This window comes from Pogona vitticeps, chromosome 2, assembly GCF_051106095.1.
Source record: "Pogona vitticeps strain Pit_001003342236 chromosome 2, PviZW2.1, whole genome shotgun sequence".
Classification (NCBI taxonomy): domain Eukaryota; kingdom Metazoa; phylum Chordata; class Lepidosauria; order Squamata; family Agamidae; genus Pogona; species Pogona vitticeps.
Genome location: NC_135784.1, coordinates 63,147,020 through 63,164,307, shown reverse-complemented (window position 1 = coordinate 63,164,307; position 17,288 = coordinate 63,147,020). Strand labels below are relative to the sequence as shown.

General features: G+C 39.5%; 1 protein-coding gene across 5 annotated transcripts in view; it reads right to left on the bottom strand.

The window, feature by feature from the left end:
* The window catches only part of EEFSEC (eukaryotic elongation factor, selenocysteine-tRNA specific), a 223,519-nt gene that overhangs the window by 90,017 nt on the left and 116,214 nt on the right, over nt 1-17,288 (bottom strand). For all 5 annotated transcript variants that reach the window (XM_072989540.2, XM_072989537.2, XM_072989539.2 and 2 more), the window contains exon 5: nt 12,894-13,535. In XM_072989540.2, coding sequence (XP_072845641.2) covers nt 12,894-13,535 — 642 coding nt within the window. The remainder of the gene's footprint in view (nt 1-12,893; nt 13,536-17,288) is intronic.

Here is a 17,288-nt window from a genome sequence, read left to right as displayed (position 1 = left end):
ATACAATCTGATAAAAGAATTTGAGATTTGTATTCGCGAAGGCTTTCGTGGCTGGGATCTAATGGTTGTGGGTTTTTCGGGCTCTTCGGCTGTGTTCTGAAGGTTGTTCTTTCTAATGTTTCGCCAGTCTCTGTGGCCAGCATCTTCAGAGGACAGAAGTAGCACTCTGTGCTCTGGTGCAGTTTGTTTGGGAGTTGAGTATTTACCAACTCACAAATGTAGGGAGCATTCTACCATATTTGAGATTCAGTAGAATGCTCCCTACAATATGAAGTCTTCAATTAGAACTTATGCAACAGAAATGGAAGCAGATAGCATTATAAGTTAAAATATGTAAATCTACAGAGAAATTAAAGAAACAAAAAACAGTGAGTGTGTGGACAGCAAATAGTTAACAATAAACGGAGAAAGCAATAGAAACAGTGAGGTCAGAATCTACTACTAACAACAAAACCAAGGACAGAATGTGAATGTGATGTTTCCTGACACAAAATTCCAGATGTTTCAAGGAAGTAAGCTTGAATTGAGTGAGGACTTCAACTACCCTGGTACCTCCTAGCACAGTGGTTCTTAACCTTTGTTACTCGGATGCTTTTGAACTGCAATTCCCAGAAACCCCAGTCAGGACAGCTGGTGGTGAAGGCTTCTGGGAGTTGCAGTCCAAAACTCCTGAGTAACCCAAGGTTAAGAACCAGTGTCCTAGCAGACACACTCCACAAAGAATGGAAGCTCCCAACTGATTTTTGACATATCTTGCTAACAAATTCCTCTTTATAAAGGTGAGAGAGTTGAGTTTGACCAACTGAGAAGCCCTCGTCAGTGAAGTTAAGGTGGGGAGAATATTACAAGGGAAATGCCATGTACTGTAATAGGAAAATTAACTGCTTATGAAAAGCCAAAGATTAGTGCAGTTAAATATGCACAATGCATTTTAGGGAACTTCAGTTTGCTCAGCTCAGGAAAATGTAAAATATGACTTTATATTCAGGTATCCTCACGGGGAAAAAAGGCCATGGAAGGTGGAAATTCCTGAAGAAAAAGGTGCAAAAATCAGTCAACTCAATGATTTGGGCATCTGCCTATGGAGCCCGAGGTTGGGACTTCAGTTTCCAACTGTGCCTCCTTTACAGGGGGTGGACTCAATGACCCTTAAGGTTCCTTCCTGCTCTGCAGTTCTAAGAGGATGATGATGATCCTTCCAATAAGAGAGAGAAATGGGAGATGAGGATATTTTTTTTTTAAAAAAAGGCAATGTGGCCGCACAAAAGCTTAGGAAGGACCTCTATAAAAAGGAGTGGAATAATAAAAGGTCACAAAGAATGACTACAAAAGAAGAGGCGATGCTTGTTCAAAGGAAAGGGAAGTAAATGATAATCATTAGGATGAAGAATGCTGGCAAGTATTAAACAAAAGACAAAGCTGCTCAATCACTATTTTACTTTCATCTTTTTTTCCAAAAGGCAAACTGTACCCAACCTCATTTAAGTACCATGACTAGGTAGGCACAGCTTAGCAGTCCACATGTAATAAGCAGTGTTAATGCTTTCTCCTTCTGCCTCTATTTTCAGTCCTACCTCCCTATTCCCACCAGATCAGGGGTCTCAAACTCAATTTACCTGGGGGCCGCTAGAGGCAGAGTCTGGGTGAGGCTGGGCCGCATCAGATTTTCCACCAAGCGGAGCAAGAGCCCGAGGAAGCCGCCCAGGAGTTTCCTTAGCCGACAGACAGGTGGGCTGGCTGGCAAGCTGCAGTTCCGGATGAAGGGTGCAAGAGGTCTTGGGAGACAGACGGCGAGCGAGGCAAGGCCTTTTTTAAAATTCTTGACAGCAGAGGATGTGTGGGCGCTTTGGGGGGGGCAGGCAAGGCGAGGGCCACAAACTATCATCTGGGAGGCCGCAAATGGCCCCCGGGCCGCATGTTTGAGACCCCTGCACCAGATGTTAGATGTCACCATGGCTATCCTAACTTTTGAATATTTTGTTGCCTCCAAGCCAGTCACCAATGGTGTATGGACACAGTAAGTTCTTTAAGTTCTTCTCTGTCTCCTTTCCTGTCCCATTTATTTTATCCCAAACCCTATGACTTTTTATTTTTTTCTTATACAGTGGGGTCTCTACTTAAGAACGTCCCTACTTAAGAACAATCCAACTTAAGAACAGCTCCATTTGCTAAATTTTGCTTCTACTTGAAAACAGAAATCCAAGATAAGAACAGGAAAAAAAACCTTTCCTGCTCTTTTTTAACCTTAGGTCATCTTAGGTTAAAAAAAATTCTCCCCCTAGTGGTAGAGTACGTATTAACCAGCTTTGCATTAGTTCCTATGGGAACTAATGCTTCAATGTACGAATGCACCTCTACATAACAAAAAAACAGCCAGAACGGATTAACTGGTTTTCAGTCCATTCCTATGGGAAATTTTGCTTCAACTTAAGAACGTTTCAACTTAAGAACACCATTCCAAAATGGATTAAGTTCTTAAGTAGAGGTTCCACTGTAGTTTCTATGGACGGAAAAGAGCAGATACGGATTAAATGGTTTTCAATGCATTCCTATGGGAAATGCAGATTCAACATAAGAACTTTTCAACTTGAGAACCACCTTCCAATACGGATTAAGTTCTTAAGTAGAGACCCCACTGTATAGGCAAAAAATGTACTGTTTATTTTTCAATATGTGACAAATGTATTTTAGCTTTCTGCATTTTATGTGGTTTATGATCCGTAGATTATTATTTATCCCTACCTTGGAGATTCACTGTCTCAGTCTGACTGCACTTCACATCTTCCTATCAGCACAGGTAGAATTATTTTGTCTGTATGCGATATAAAATAACTACAAATTGTTCACTAATTAAATTGCATTTTGGTATTGTTGACAGTGTAAACCATTAGCTAATCCTTTCTAGATTTTCTAAAAGGACCATAAAGGCCTAATTCAGATGGATGATAGAAAATGGCTTGAAAGGGCCAATCCTGAGCAAAGAACATGAGGTTTAAGAATTCCTTCACCAATTTAAAATATTTGAAACAGGGACACTGTTAGCATTACTATTAAGAAGGAAACATTTTATTTGTTTAATATGCATTATTAAATCAACTGTTGCTTTAATTTATTATTTAATTTGTTAGTTGATATAATTGCCATGGCCTCATCTAAGTACAGCTGTCTCTGGACAAACTTCCAAACAAAATGAAGATAAAACACACTTTAAATTGCTTCAAGAAACTTGTTCTTATTATTTTATTTTGACTTGGATATATGACCACACATGAATAAAATAAGCAATATTATTAATCTTTATAAGTGCTACAGGAAACTTTTTTTGTCTGCTTCAAGGCTAATACCACTTTGGCTATACTGATCCATGGAACTGTAACTTTGAGATTAAATTAATGTAATCTGCTCTGTAAGGAGACTATTTTTAAGGACTAATTCAATGTGTTGGTTATTATCTTTGAGGACCTATACACCATGAGATCCACATTCCTACTGGACTGTCTCTACCCTTAGGAGCCCCTGTGCCATTTGTGGTTGTCTAGAATTGCTGTCCTAAAGATTACTTAATTTATGTGCTGTCAAACTGGAACTGACTTACATTGACCTTAACAGAACTTTCAAGGTAAGTGAGATATTTAAGGAATGGTTTTACCAGTTCCACACCTCAAGCAAGGTTCCACGGCTAAGCAGGGAAATAGTGGAACTGGAAAAGGTGCAGAATAGAGTGACTAAAATGATGACTGGGCTAGGGCACCTCCCTTATGAGAAAAGGATTTAGCGTTTCGGGGCTCTTTAGTATAGAGAAAAGGCGGCTGAGGGGGGACATGATTGAGACGTATCAAATTATGCAAGAGATGGATAAAGTGGATAGAGGGAAGCTCCTTCCCCTCTCACGGAATACCAGAACCAGGGAACATCCACTCAAATGGAGTGTTGGGAGAGTGAGAACAGACAAAAGAAAATATTTCTTCACCCAGCATGTTGTTAGTCTGTGGAAATCCTTGCCACAGAATGTGGTGATGGCATCTGACTTAGATGCCTTTAAAAGGGGATTAGACAAATTCCTGGAGGAAAAGTCCATTGCAAGCTTAACAGGAAGGTACCTCAAAATGCCAGCTGCAGGGGAGGGTTATCGGGAAATAGTTGTCTCATGTGCTCCCAGAGGCATCTGGTGGGGCCACTGTGAGATGCGGGAAGCTGGACTAGATGGGCCCTTGGCCTGATCCAGCAGTGCTCTTCTTATGTTCTCATGATGAGGTATATAAGATAAAATAGTCTTGTAGATTTTAAGTCATTGCTTACAATTTTTATTTGCATTTTTATTAACGTGAAAAATTTCTCCAGATGTGGCAGTGCTTGGAGAGGAGCCATGAAATCAATCCAGCTTCATCTTCGACTTGAGCCTGGTATTAATGCAAATATAAACTTTTACAAGCATTTCTCAAACTATGGGATGCTAGAAGCAAGTACTGATAACTTGTGTGAGCATCCTGTGAAATTGGTGAGTAAAATAGGAAACTGTAACTATGCCATGTATTGTTTATACACAAGAAGAAATTTAAGCATTAGTCTGAAGACTCTAAATGGAGACATTTTACTTTGTCAGTTAGACAAAAAAAGTAACATATTTATTAACATGTTACTTACTATCAAGCTTTCTGTATTTCCTTGAGGATGCCATCGGCCATTTGCTCCCCTTTTTAAAAAGTTAAAATTTAATTTTAAAAAAATGATGCCAAGGGACAGAGGGAGCAATCTTTGCCAAGTGAGGTACTGTCACCCAAGCATGTAATTTTATTCTTATAAAAATGAAATAATAATTTTTTCCTTAGAACGGCTATCCACAGAAAACTAGCCAAAGCTGTACAATGGCCCATATCGTGTAAATTACCATAGCCTTCACCTTCTACCACTAAAATTCATACTTTCCTCCACATTTTCTGTACTCTGAAACAAAAATGATGTTTCAGGTGAGAAATCCATTATCTCCACATTCCTAAGCTTAACAAAATTGCTCAATCACAAACAGAATGGCAGCCAAAAAAAATAAATAGATCTCTTTAGACTCCTCTATTACTGTGGATTTTAACCTACAAAAGCATTGTGCATTTTTATTCACTGACTATCCTCATTGATGTGCTATTATCAAGTTTAGCATGCCATCAGCAACCAAGCACAACCAAGCAAACCCATGTTCAGACTTCAAAGCAGCTGAGACATTAATTGTGTTAAAAGTAGATTGTACTAGGCAGTTCAGTTTACTGCCAAATGCTAACATCATGCAACATCTGATTTATGCTACAGAATTCAATTGGCAAAGAAGAACTAATTCACCAATCCAGGACTCCATATACTACAGCTAGCATAGAATTTTTCTGTTGACCAGAGATTTTGTTAAAATTCCAGTGCTTCCTCCTTTCAATGAAGAAAAAAAGAACTATTTTTTCCAACTGAAACAAATAAGAATAAAATGCATCAAAAGCAGGTGTAAGGAAGACTATTACAAGCTGTAGCTTCTATTTCATGGGTGTGAACATAGAATAAGATGTGTCAGCAGTCATCATAGATGACGCTCTTCCTGTAAGCTTCAAAGTACTAGTCAACTGGAATGTTTTTTATCCACAAAATCCGGAAACTTACTTTATCAAAGGTAACACAATTACTGCTGGAAATAAATGCAATATTCAAATTATTGTCTTATTTCAACACCTACAAATGAAAGCTTCTAAGCCAATGATTCTCTAGCATGTCTTCACATGCCTAGGGGCTTTGTGTATAGTTTCAGCAAGGAGCAATTCTCCTTGAAATGTGTGTTTATTTTCACTAAACAAATCCAAAACAACAACAAGCAATACAGTCTGTGCTTTGCAAACACAGTAAAAGGGCTTTCTTTCCTCTTTAGCAGCAGTTACTCATTGACAAGCATCCCTTACTGCTAGCAAAGCAACAATATTTCAGGATCTAATCTTGCTTGTACAAACATTTGCAAAACAGAGTCATGCAAAAAGTCATCATGAATCTATGATTCACCTTTCACTTTGTGAACTCATGGTCAAAGTTTCATGAAGGTTAGGGCCAAACTAAATGTGATGATGTTTATGCATATGAAAATCTGACTGTTCCACACTCTACAGCTACCAGACGAAATGCTTGACATCATGTTTTCCACAAACATACGTGTCAACAGAACTGTGAATCTTTCTCCCAGAAACACTTTGAGATAACAATACAAATATATAGTACATCAGTATTTTCAAAGTATTTCAACAACATATGTGTTTCCAAACATGGTTGATTCTTACAACAAAATCCTATGTATGAAAAAGCAACAATACAAAAGGAGGGCAGGTGGTGCCTAAAAAACTACTAAAAAATTAAAATGATTTGTGGGCTTTCGTGGTTCAAATCCACTCCTTCAGGCCATCCATTAAGCTTTAATTTGTCCTCTATGACCTGTTGGGCATGCACATTCAGACCTCAGGATTCCTATGGATGCCGCCACATTTCTGCGTTGCCTTTTCCCCATCCCCACACCATCCAAACAGGAACCTTGCATTCTGCATGGAAGGCAATGGGGGTATGTGTTGAGGGTAGGATATAGGCAAACTGCTCTGGCAATTCTTTGTTTGAGCAGAAAATTCCAATTCAGTGTTTCCAGGGGTGAAGTTTCAAACCACACCCCTCACATTTGGTTTGCAGAGTTTTGAACTCATCTTAAGAGGTATATCTGGCAAACGTCTGCCATGTTTTTTTCAGAATCTTATTTATAATAATTTTTCAGCAATATTGGAGCATGGCCTGAAGAAGTGGATTTAAACGACGAAAAACTGCAAATTGTTTGACATTTATAGTGGTCTAAGACAGACATCACCTCTCCTGCATTCGCAGTCCTTTGCAAGTTTACTCTGAAGCAGCGCTTTTTGAATTAAGTTGACTATATCTTCCTCCAGAAAATAATACATAGGTATAGCCACAGTTTACCAGTAAAAGTAACAATCTTGTAAGTAGACTGAGTATAATGATGGAAGAAATGTGGAATATAACTAAACAGACAAATTATTATTATCTCCACTGGGCAGATCCATATTTCAGTATGAATGCTGAAAGATAGTGATTTGTCATGGTGCGATTCCACAGCAACATGTTACTAATACATGAATGTGCATATTCATTTGTAGAGATACACAGATACCAGCATTGTACCGGTGAAATCAACCACTCAAAGCAACTATGTTACAATAGATCTAATGTGAGAACTGGAGGTTGTAAGCACTTCATATGGCCTCTTTGCTTTATGGAGATGGAGCATTCAAGGAAATACCGTTTCTACCAGACAGACATTCCCCAGATAGGATGAACTGGAGATATCTGATAACATCTACAGCTTTGTGAGAAGTAGGGTATCTTGTTGAAGGGTGACAGCTGTTGCATTAGGACAAAAATTGGCTTGTACAGGAGGCAGCAACAAAACCATCCTAGAGAAAAGGAAAGGCAAGAAAGCAAAGTGGCTCTCGAACAAGGCCTTACAAATAGCAGAAAAGAGAAGGGAAACAAAATGCAAGGGAGATAGGGAAAGTAACAGAAAATTGAAAGAAGACTTCCAAAGAATAGCAAGGAGAGAGAAGAGGGCTTTCTTAAATGGACAGTGCAGAAAAATAGAGGAAAATAATAGAAAGGGAAAAATCAGAGATCTATTCAAAGAAATTGGAGATATTAAAGGAACATTTTGTGCAAAGATGGACATGATAAAGGACAAAATGAAAGGGTACTAGCAGAAGCAGAAAACATCAAGAAGAGGTGGCAAGAATACACAGAGGAATTATACCAGAAATATTTGGATGTCCTAGACAACCCAGATAGTGTGTTTGCTGACCTTGAGCCAGACATCCTGAAGAGTTAAGTCAAGTGGGCCTTAGAAAACATGGCTAACAACAAGGCCAGTGGGGGTTATGACATTCCAGTTGAACTATTTAAAATTTTAAAAGATGACGCTGTTAAACTGCTACACTCAATATGCCAGCAAGTTTGGAAAACTCAGTAGTGGCCAGAGGATTGGAAAAGATCAGTCTACATCCCAATCCCAAAGAAGGGCAGTGCCAAAGAATGCTCCAATTGCACTCATTTATCATGCTAGCAAGGTTATGCTCAAAATCCTACAAGGTAGGCTTCAGCAGTATGTGGACAGAGAACTCTCAGAAGTACAAGCTGAATTTCAAAGGCGCAGAGGAACTAGAGACCAAATTGCTAACATGCACTGGATTATGGAGAAAGTCAGAGAGTTCCAGAAAAACATCTACTTCTGCTTCATTGACTATGCAATACATCATGCGAAAGGCTGGACTGGATGAATCCCAAGCTAGAATTAAGATAGCTGGAAGAAATATCAACAGCATCAGATATGCAGCTAATACCACTTTGATGGCAGAAAGTGAGGAGGAATTAAAGAACCTTGTAATAAGGGTCAAAGACGAGAGCACAAAAAATGGTCTGAAGCTCAACATCAAAAAACCTAAAATCATGGCCACTGATCCCATCACCTCTTGGCAAATAGAAGGGGAAGATATGGATGCAGCGACAGGTTTTACTTTCGTGGGCTCCATGATCATTGCAGATGGTGACAACAGCCACAAAATTAAAAGACGCCTTCTTCTGTGGAGGAAAGTGATGACAAACCTAGACAACATCTTAAAAAGTGGAGACATCACCTTGCCGACAAAGGTTCACATAGTCAAAACTATAGTTTTTCCACTAGCGATGTTTGGAAGTGAGAGCTGGACCATAAAGAAGGCTGACCACCAAAGAATTGATGCTTTTGAATTGTGGTGCTGGAGGAGACTCTTGAGCATCCCCTGGGCTGCAAGGAGATCAAACCTATCTATTCTGAAGGAAATCAACCCTGAGTGCTTACTGGAAGGGCAGATCCTGAAGGTGAGGTTCCAATACTTCAGCCATCTCATGAGAAAAGAAGACTCCCTGGAAAAGACCCTGATGTTGGGAAAGTGTTAAGGCAAGAGGAGAAGGGGATGACAGAAGACGAGATGGTTGGACAGTGTCATTGAAGCTACCAACATGAATCTGACGAAACTCCGGGAGGCAGTGGACGACAGGAGGGCTTGGCATGCTCTGGTCCATTGGGTCACCAAGAGCCGGACATGACTTAATGACTAAACAGCAAAGTAGCACCATAATCAGTAAAGATTGGTGTCAAATCTTTACTACCACTTTACCCAAGCTATCGAAGCCATGATTCTTCTGATTTAAGGCAACAGAGGAACAAAAACCTGTTAATTGTTTCATGAGCAGTATAACCATTTCTAGCTATTTCTCTTTCTTTCTGCTGGTAGAACCAAAGACTTTAAGGAAGCAATAAGAGTAATGCATGAATATAATAAATATTATTATTATAGCAAGGAGTAGGAAGAGGAGAAGGAGAAGGAAAAGAAGAAGAAGAATCTATTCCAACTCATAGTGACCCTTCCCAGGATTTCTAGGTATAAATATTCATAAGTAGTTTTCAAGCTCATTTTCTGGTGGCACTCTGGGACACTATAGCTTGCTGAAGGCCATACAAGCTGGCTCCACTTTTGGGAGGAATTGCAGGGAATCAAATTCCCAATACCTCGCTCTGCATCCAAGTGCTCCAATCCACTTTATCCACTCAGCTAGATCTTATTTAACAATTAAAGAACTATTAACATGCACTTCTTATTTCTTAGCAACAATTAGAAATCAAGTACTAAAAATCTGTGAATGAGATAACATGTTTGCAAAGTCATTGATTTTTGGATTTCTAAAAGCAAATTAGCAGCTAAAATCAACATGGGCATGACTAAAACTGTGGACCCTTAAGAAACTGAAGACTTGATTTTTGCTGCACAGAAACAAGCACTCCAAACCAATGTGATGAAAGCTAACAGCAAATGTTGATTCTGCCAAGAAAAAGATGAAACTATGTGACACTTCATCTGTGAATGTCCAGACTGCACAAACAGATTATACTACACAAGAAGCAGATTACAATGTTAGACATGATAAGAGTAGCAAAATTAGTGCACTGGTCATTATGCAAAAAAATATAACTTGCCAGGCTCCAAAAACCCATGGGAACATCAGGTAGAGAAGGTGTGAGAAACAAGGTCAAGATCTTGTGGGATTTCCAGGTCCAAACTGATAGACACTTTGAACATAACACGCCAGACATAGTAGAAATAGAATGAAGAAACGTCTGGATCATTGACATTGCAATTCCAGGGGATGCCAGAGTTGAAAATAAAGGATTGGAAAAACTTAAAAATTACAGAGACCTGGCAATCAAAACATCTGGAACAAACACACTTCAGTGGTCCCTGTAGGGGCTTTGGGAACAATATCAAGAAATTTCACACAATACTATAAACAGTTGCAAATCTCAGAAATAACACCATCAGAGCTCCAAAGAACAGCAATATTATGAACAACATAATACTGTGCCAATATTTAAGATACCTAGGGTTTTTTTTTGATAAAACGTATATCTGTTACATAATGCCAGTCAATGTTTTCATGATTATGTCTGTTTCTGACTGTTTCATATTTTTGAATACATTTATAATAATTTCAGCTTCGTGTGCAGTTGAATAAAAAACAACTTAGCATAGCAAGTAAAACATCAAATGTGAGTTTTGACAGGCATGTTTTGACACCCTTCTTAAAAGCAGTCAGTGTGCAAGCTGATCACAGCTCTGAAAGGAGTGTACTGTACTCCACAGTCTGGGAGTCTCAAAGTAGAAGGCCCTCTCCCGTGTGTCTGTTAGGCGGGTCTCTGAAACTGTTGGATTCTTAAGTGGGCCACTCATGAAGATCTTAACATGTGAGCAGGCTCATAAGAAAGCTACTAGTCTTTTAAACAACCAGCTGTTTAGAGATTAACATCAGCACCCTGAACTGGTTCCAATAAGCAACTGGCAATCAATACAGGTCTTTGAATGTCAGTGTCACATAGCACAGCTGTGGACGTGCCTGGAAGTGAAAAGAAAGGCTGATGCTGCAAAGAAAACTACTGCATAGGAAGCTGGAATGTAAGATCTATGAACCTTGGTAAGCTGGGTGTGGTCATACAGGAGATGACAAGAATAAACATTGACATCCTGGGTGTCAGTGAACTAAAATGGACGGGAATGGGTGAATTCAAGTTAGACGATTATCATATCTACTATTGTGGGCAAGACTCCCATAGAAGAAATAGAATAGCCCTCATAATCAACAAAAGAGTGGGAAAAGGTGTACTGGGATGCAATCTCAAAAATGATAGAATGATTGCAATACGAATCAAGGCAGACCTTTCAACATCACAGTAATCAAAGTTTATGCACCAACCACCCATGCTGAAGAGGCTGAAATTGATCAATTCTATGAAGACTTACAACACCTTCTAGAACTGACACCAAAGAAAGATGTTCTTCTCATTATAGGGGACTGGAATGCTAAAGTAGGGAGTCAAGAGATAAAAGGAACAACAGGGAAATTTGGCCTTGGAGGGGACAACAGAGGATGAGATGTTTGGACAGTATCATCGAAACTACCAACATGAATTTGACCCAACTCCGGGAGGCAGTGGAACACAGGAGGGCCTGGCGTGCTCTGGTCCATGGGGTCACAAAGAGTCGGACACAATGACTAAACAACAAAATCAGTAAATACCAGAAACATCACTAAAATCTGATGTTCAGGAACAGAGTTTGATAAAACTGGCAAATTGCAGCCAGTCTGCCTCTGACTTTGCTTCAGGCCCACCTCTCTCAGAAGTTAAGAAGCGAATTTGTCTTGAACAGTACTTTAAGGGGCATTTAAATCCTTTATGGAAGCATAATATTCATCATTAGTATTATTTAGTACTTCCACAGAGCCTTATGAAGAGGAAGAGAACCACCCACTTCTTTTCTTGAGAACAAGAATAAAGTTTACTTCTATCTATGCCAGGAATAGACACTGTAAATTCAATCAGACATCCATTGGCAGCAGGATGGAACATCTGAATCAGTACCTCTATTAAATCAGAGTCTGGACTTTTCTTAAGACTCTCAATGATTCATCGCCCATTTGGTCATATTCCCTCCACTCCTCCCAAAATTGGGACCAAACATATACTCGCAATATTCTCAAAACAAACAAACAACTATACAACTAATGAAGCCCCAAACAAAATAATGATAAATTAAAACATTTAACATCACCAACAGTATGACCTGGAGAACTGTGCTACATCTGTGTCTTGGCCGACCATTTTACCTACTGAAAAAGCTATGCAAGGAAAATACTTGGGGGGGGGGCAAGGTGGGACTTCTTTGCAGTCCTGAGCTGTCCATAGTATAAAGATTTTCCAAAACTAGACAGTTTCTGTCCCTATTTTTGATACCCTCAGGTTTCAAGAAAGACATTTGTTGTGAGACTTGTGTTCAGCAATTTCCTTGGAACTGACAAAGAGGGCAAAGGGACATATTTTCTTCAATTCCATGTTCCCCCTGTAATATTTCCCATTGTGTTCTAGAGGGGGATCATCCAGAACACAATACAAGTGGAAGTACATTGCAGGGCTATACAGGAACTGAAGGAAATCAGAGTTCTCTGTTCGTCCAGCTGGAAACCTGGATAATTCTCAATAAACAAGTAAACAAACAAAGGAGCATTTATGCTCATGGCAAGAGAAGACTGCACTGCCTCACTGACTCTGCCAAGATAGTACCTTGTCACTGGTTTTAAATTAACCCTCTGTATTAGCTGCAACACACTAACATTTCATCTGCTGAAACCTCCTTTCTGATGCCCTTCACCATATTAAAATGCCTGCATAGTCAAATGTTTGCCCATTATTCTATGTAAATTTCGTGAGAACCTCAGATTATATTATACAGACTTACCCGTTCCACTTGCCCCTCTTTGTGTTTCAGCTTGTAAACTTTGAGTTTTGGAAGAAATGTGTCTCCGTAATTTTTGTCTTCCATTCCTTGGAGTAGTACTCCATGAAATGCCAGTCTGCAAGCATTCGCATGAATATCAGTATCTAGCTTTGAGCCAATTACAAGACACAGTTTAGGACAAGTAACTGGTTTTTCAAATTCAAGCAAAGCCCACTGTTGTTTTGGGAGCTGTCTTTCTCCACCTTGGTCATTCTCTTTGTTTTCATCAGAAGACTTTGAGTCCTTGCAAATATATTCTTCTTGATAAAGGTATTCCTTTTCAAAATCAAAATTATTCTCCATGGGTTCATTGCTGAAGTCAGCAGGAGCTGGAGTGAAGAACATCACTTTTCCCATAACAGTTTCATGACCAACTGTGATATGAAACTTAGATTTAGTCTGAAGAGTACCTCGGAAATATGGGATTTTCTTTAAAGAGATGATACCAGTGTGAATTGTCTGGAGAGATTCAGGTGTACAGATAAGACCTCGTTCCAAAAGTTTGGGGTCAAACTGGGTTACACAGATTCCTACTCTGTCACCCTGCATTGCATAGGTGACTGGAGTATGAAACATCTGCATGGACTTGACTTTCTTTGTAACCTATGAATGTTAAAACAAACACAGTTGAATTAATAACTGTATATGCTAATTTAATTAATGCATTAATTAATTAATTAAAAACATTTACATCTCATATATCCAACATGGGTTGTGCACCATTCTTTGTAGTTACTACATGATTATTTCCAGATACCCAGACACTGTTCTTTCACAGAGATTTATAACACACGTCATTGCCTGAGGACTCTGTCCTCTAAACCAGAGGTCCCCAACCCCCAGTCCGTGGCCTGGTGCTGGTCCGTGGCCTCAGCCGGATTGGGCCACAGAGACAGACCTTCCTCCCCCCCTCCCTGCACGCACGTACCCCCGCACAGCTGATTTGCGCATACACACACACCCATGCGAGTGCTGCACCCCCATTTGCACATGCGCACAAGTGCACGTGCCAGCACAAGTACCATGCCGCTGTTTGTGCATGAGCACACACTCATTCACACACGCGCACGAGTGTGGGGGGGTGCCCTGCCTTTCCCAGCCAGTCCGTGGGGTGAAAAATGTAGGGGACCCCTGCTCTAAATCATGTACATAAATGTTTTCCCCTCAGGATTCCTCTTTCTCCACTTCATATTACTCTTTTTATCTTCCTTACCCTTAACTAACTTTATACTGTATGTTAAAAAGTGATTGAGAATTATTTTACTGAATTTGCTATCACCTACAGTATCTGAAAAGAGGTACAAGATTAACTTTTGCCTACACAAACAAAAAACAATTTTATTTTTAGAAGCGTGACACAGTAGTATCCTATTTCTCATGCTGCCATTTCATCCCTCCCCAGAAAGATCAGGACCACACACACCAAAAAGACCACTGCTGATGACTGTTAATAGCCCATGACAATGGGTGAAGGATTGAAGAAGTGGGATTTTCACTCAACCCCCCACTCCTTTTTTCATCTAATTAGCCTATTCAGACCAAGGGGGAGTGAAACCAACATGGAGGATATATCAGGGGTATCCTACTGACTCTCCTCAGACTGAAGAAGCTACTTGGATGAATAGCGAAATGTTTCAACCTAATAAGAAAGAAGTCCAGTTGCCATGACTCATCTTCCAAATAACCTCACCTGGATGACTGAGAATCTTCACAGATATAGCCCTAAAATGTTTATTTCAAAAGTTTCTAGTTCTTTCTCTCATTTCCGTTATTCACCTGCTACACATTCCTAAATTAAACTTGTTGGCCTTTTAATTCCATGAACAAAGACTGCATCTCTTAGATTATTTTGTGGTTAGTTACCTCCTTAATATCTTGCTAGGTGACATGTAAGCATCTCTGTGTTAAAACCATGCATATATGTGCTTTAACAGAATAGAAACTTTGAATAGTCCAAGACATAGGGAAAAAAGCTAAAATGTTTTTAGAAGTGTCACTTGGAAAATACTTCCCAGTTAAACTTCACTGTACTCCTTTGCCCATTCTTCTACTAAAAGGATGTCTTACAAATTTAACCTGTATGAAAAGAAGCCTCTAATTCTCAACAGCTTGGAAACAAGACAAATCTAATCTGGAGATCTCCATGGCTGTGTCTATAGTTTATGAGTTCAGTTTATTTATCATTTATTTAAACTACCTGAGAAAATGTAAACAACACAAAAACACTGAAATGTGATGCTAATAATCTCAGGCCTGTATGTGAAGTTTTTACTTCAGGAACCGGGGGGGGGGATGAGAAAAAGGAGAAAATAAACTTTTCAAAAAGATCATAGTTGATCAAACTTGACTAAGACAAACTAGTTCACTTTAGTGTGGTTTTATTTTTATTTTCCTTCTTCTTTCTATTATGTTTTGTTCTTATATTTTATCTGTTAATAGTTTTATCTGACAAAAGACACACACCAGAAGAACAGGAAGCGGCCAACTTTTGCCCATTTTCTCCTCTCCTCTATGGACCTCAAAACCCTCAAATCTGCTCTTGATGGTACCCCAACCCTTTGGAGTAGATGGGGGGTCACTGATGTCTGCAAAAGAGGGAAGAACAATCATAATTCAGCCAACTCCCAGTGGCTGGCACCTTCCATGAGTTGATAAGATTTGGCAAATTTTAAAGAGAAAACACTGAATCTTCTTTCAACCTCCTCTCTACCAGCATGGTACTAACCTATAAGGCCCTAAACGGTTTGGGACCTCACTATTTGGCTTTAGTGCCTCCTTCCACTTAGGTCTGCCCGTCCTATTCGATTGTCGCAGGCAGGGCGGCTAAGAGTTCTGACCCTGAGAGAGGCCTGACAAAACAACGACTAGAAATGGGGCCTTCTCGGCGGTAGCCCCATGACTATAGAACTCTCTTCTACCCAAAGTCCGCCTGGCCCCTTCACTGGGCACATTTAAAAAGCTATTAAAAACCTGGCTATTTAGACAGGCCTTCCCTGAACAAACTATACTCTTGATACAATAGTCTCCAATAATATAACTTCTATCATACTGCCATGCTCCATGTTTTTATTTTTCTACACTTTTAATTGCATTAATTGTACTATAATTTTATTCTCACTGCACTTTATGATTTTTCATTTTCGCCCCTATGTATTAATGTTGCTGCTTGCTATTCTGTTACTTTGTTGTTTTTTGCTATTTGTTGTAAACCCCCCAGAGTGGCCTTGGCTGTCAGATGGATGGTATATAAATCAAGTAAATAAATTGTTGTCTTATGTTCCCGACATTTTTCTTCTGCACTCTTTTCCAACTTTCTATTCTTGTTAAAGTTTTCTGAATTCTTTAAAAAGCAACAACTGTTGTATATAAAATGTGCAAATGTGCAACAACTGCTTCAAGGAGCTCCTGGCACAGTGGTTAAACTGCACTACTGCAGTCTGCTCATGATCTGAGTTTGATCTCTAGGGCGTCAGTTAGCTGTCTCAAAGTTCACTCAGCTTTCCATCCTACCAAGGTTGGTAAATTGATTAACCAGTTCACTCTGTGTGGGGTGTGTGTGTGTGTGTGTGTGTGTGTGTGTGTGTTTGTGTGCGTGTGTGTGTGCGCGCGCATGTGTGTGTCTGTGTGTGCAATGTGAAGCTTGCATAATTAAATTGCAAACCACCCAGAGAGTGCTTTAAACATTATGTAGCAGTTTATAAGCAGTACACTTTGCATATACAATGTGCTAAACCATTGGCTGAAATCCTGCTGCATATATTACAATGAGTAATCCTGATTATGTCATCAGGCACATTTATATTTTGGAAATAAAACATCCTAATCCCTCCCCCAGAACCTCCTAAGGCTCCCTTGGAATCCCTTTCATCATCAGGAAGCTTTTAGAGGTCACAGGATAGGTGAAGAAAGTCTTTCATTACTGAAAATTGCTGTAAGTGGTAAAGTCATCCAATTTTGGGAGACAAATCAGAAATGATTTCTTTCAAAAAAACAACAACCCTGCCACAGTTGATGATATCATCAGCCTCACCTAACATGAAATATGGCAACAGAATTTCAGACTGTGTTATGTGGACACCTCTATGAATCTAGATTCACATATGGTGGAGCACAGCTTGGTGATGGAACACTTGCATATAGAATGGCCCAGGTTCCATTCCTGCCATCTTCAGTTAGGGCTAGAAATACTCCTGCTTGAAATGCCAGTGAGTCATTGCCAGTCAGTGTCAGGAGGTAAACAGTCCAATGACCAGATTTAGCATAAGGATGCTTATTATGTTCTTAAGAAAATTCACAACAGGTGGTGAAAATTTTGAGATATTTTAGAAAACCATACTTGGATCCATTCTAATGTCC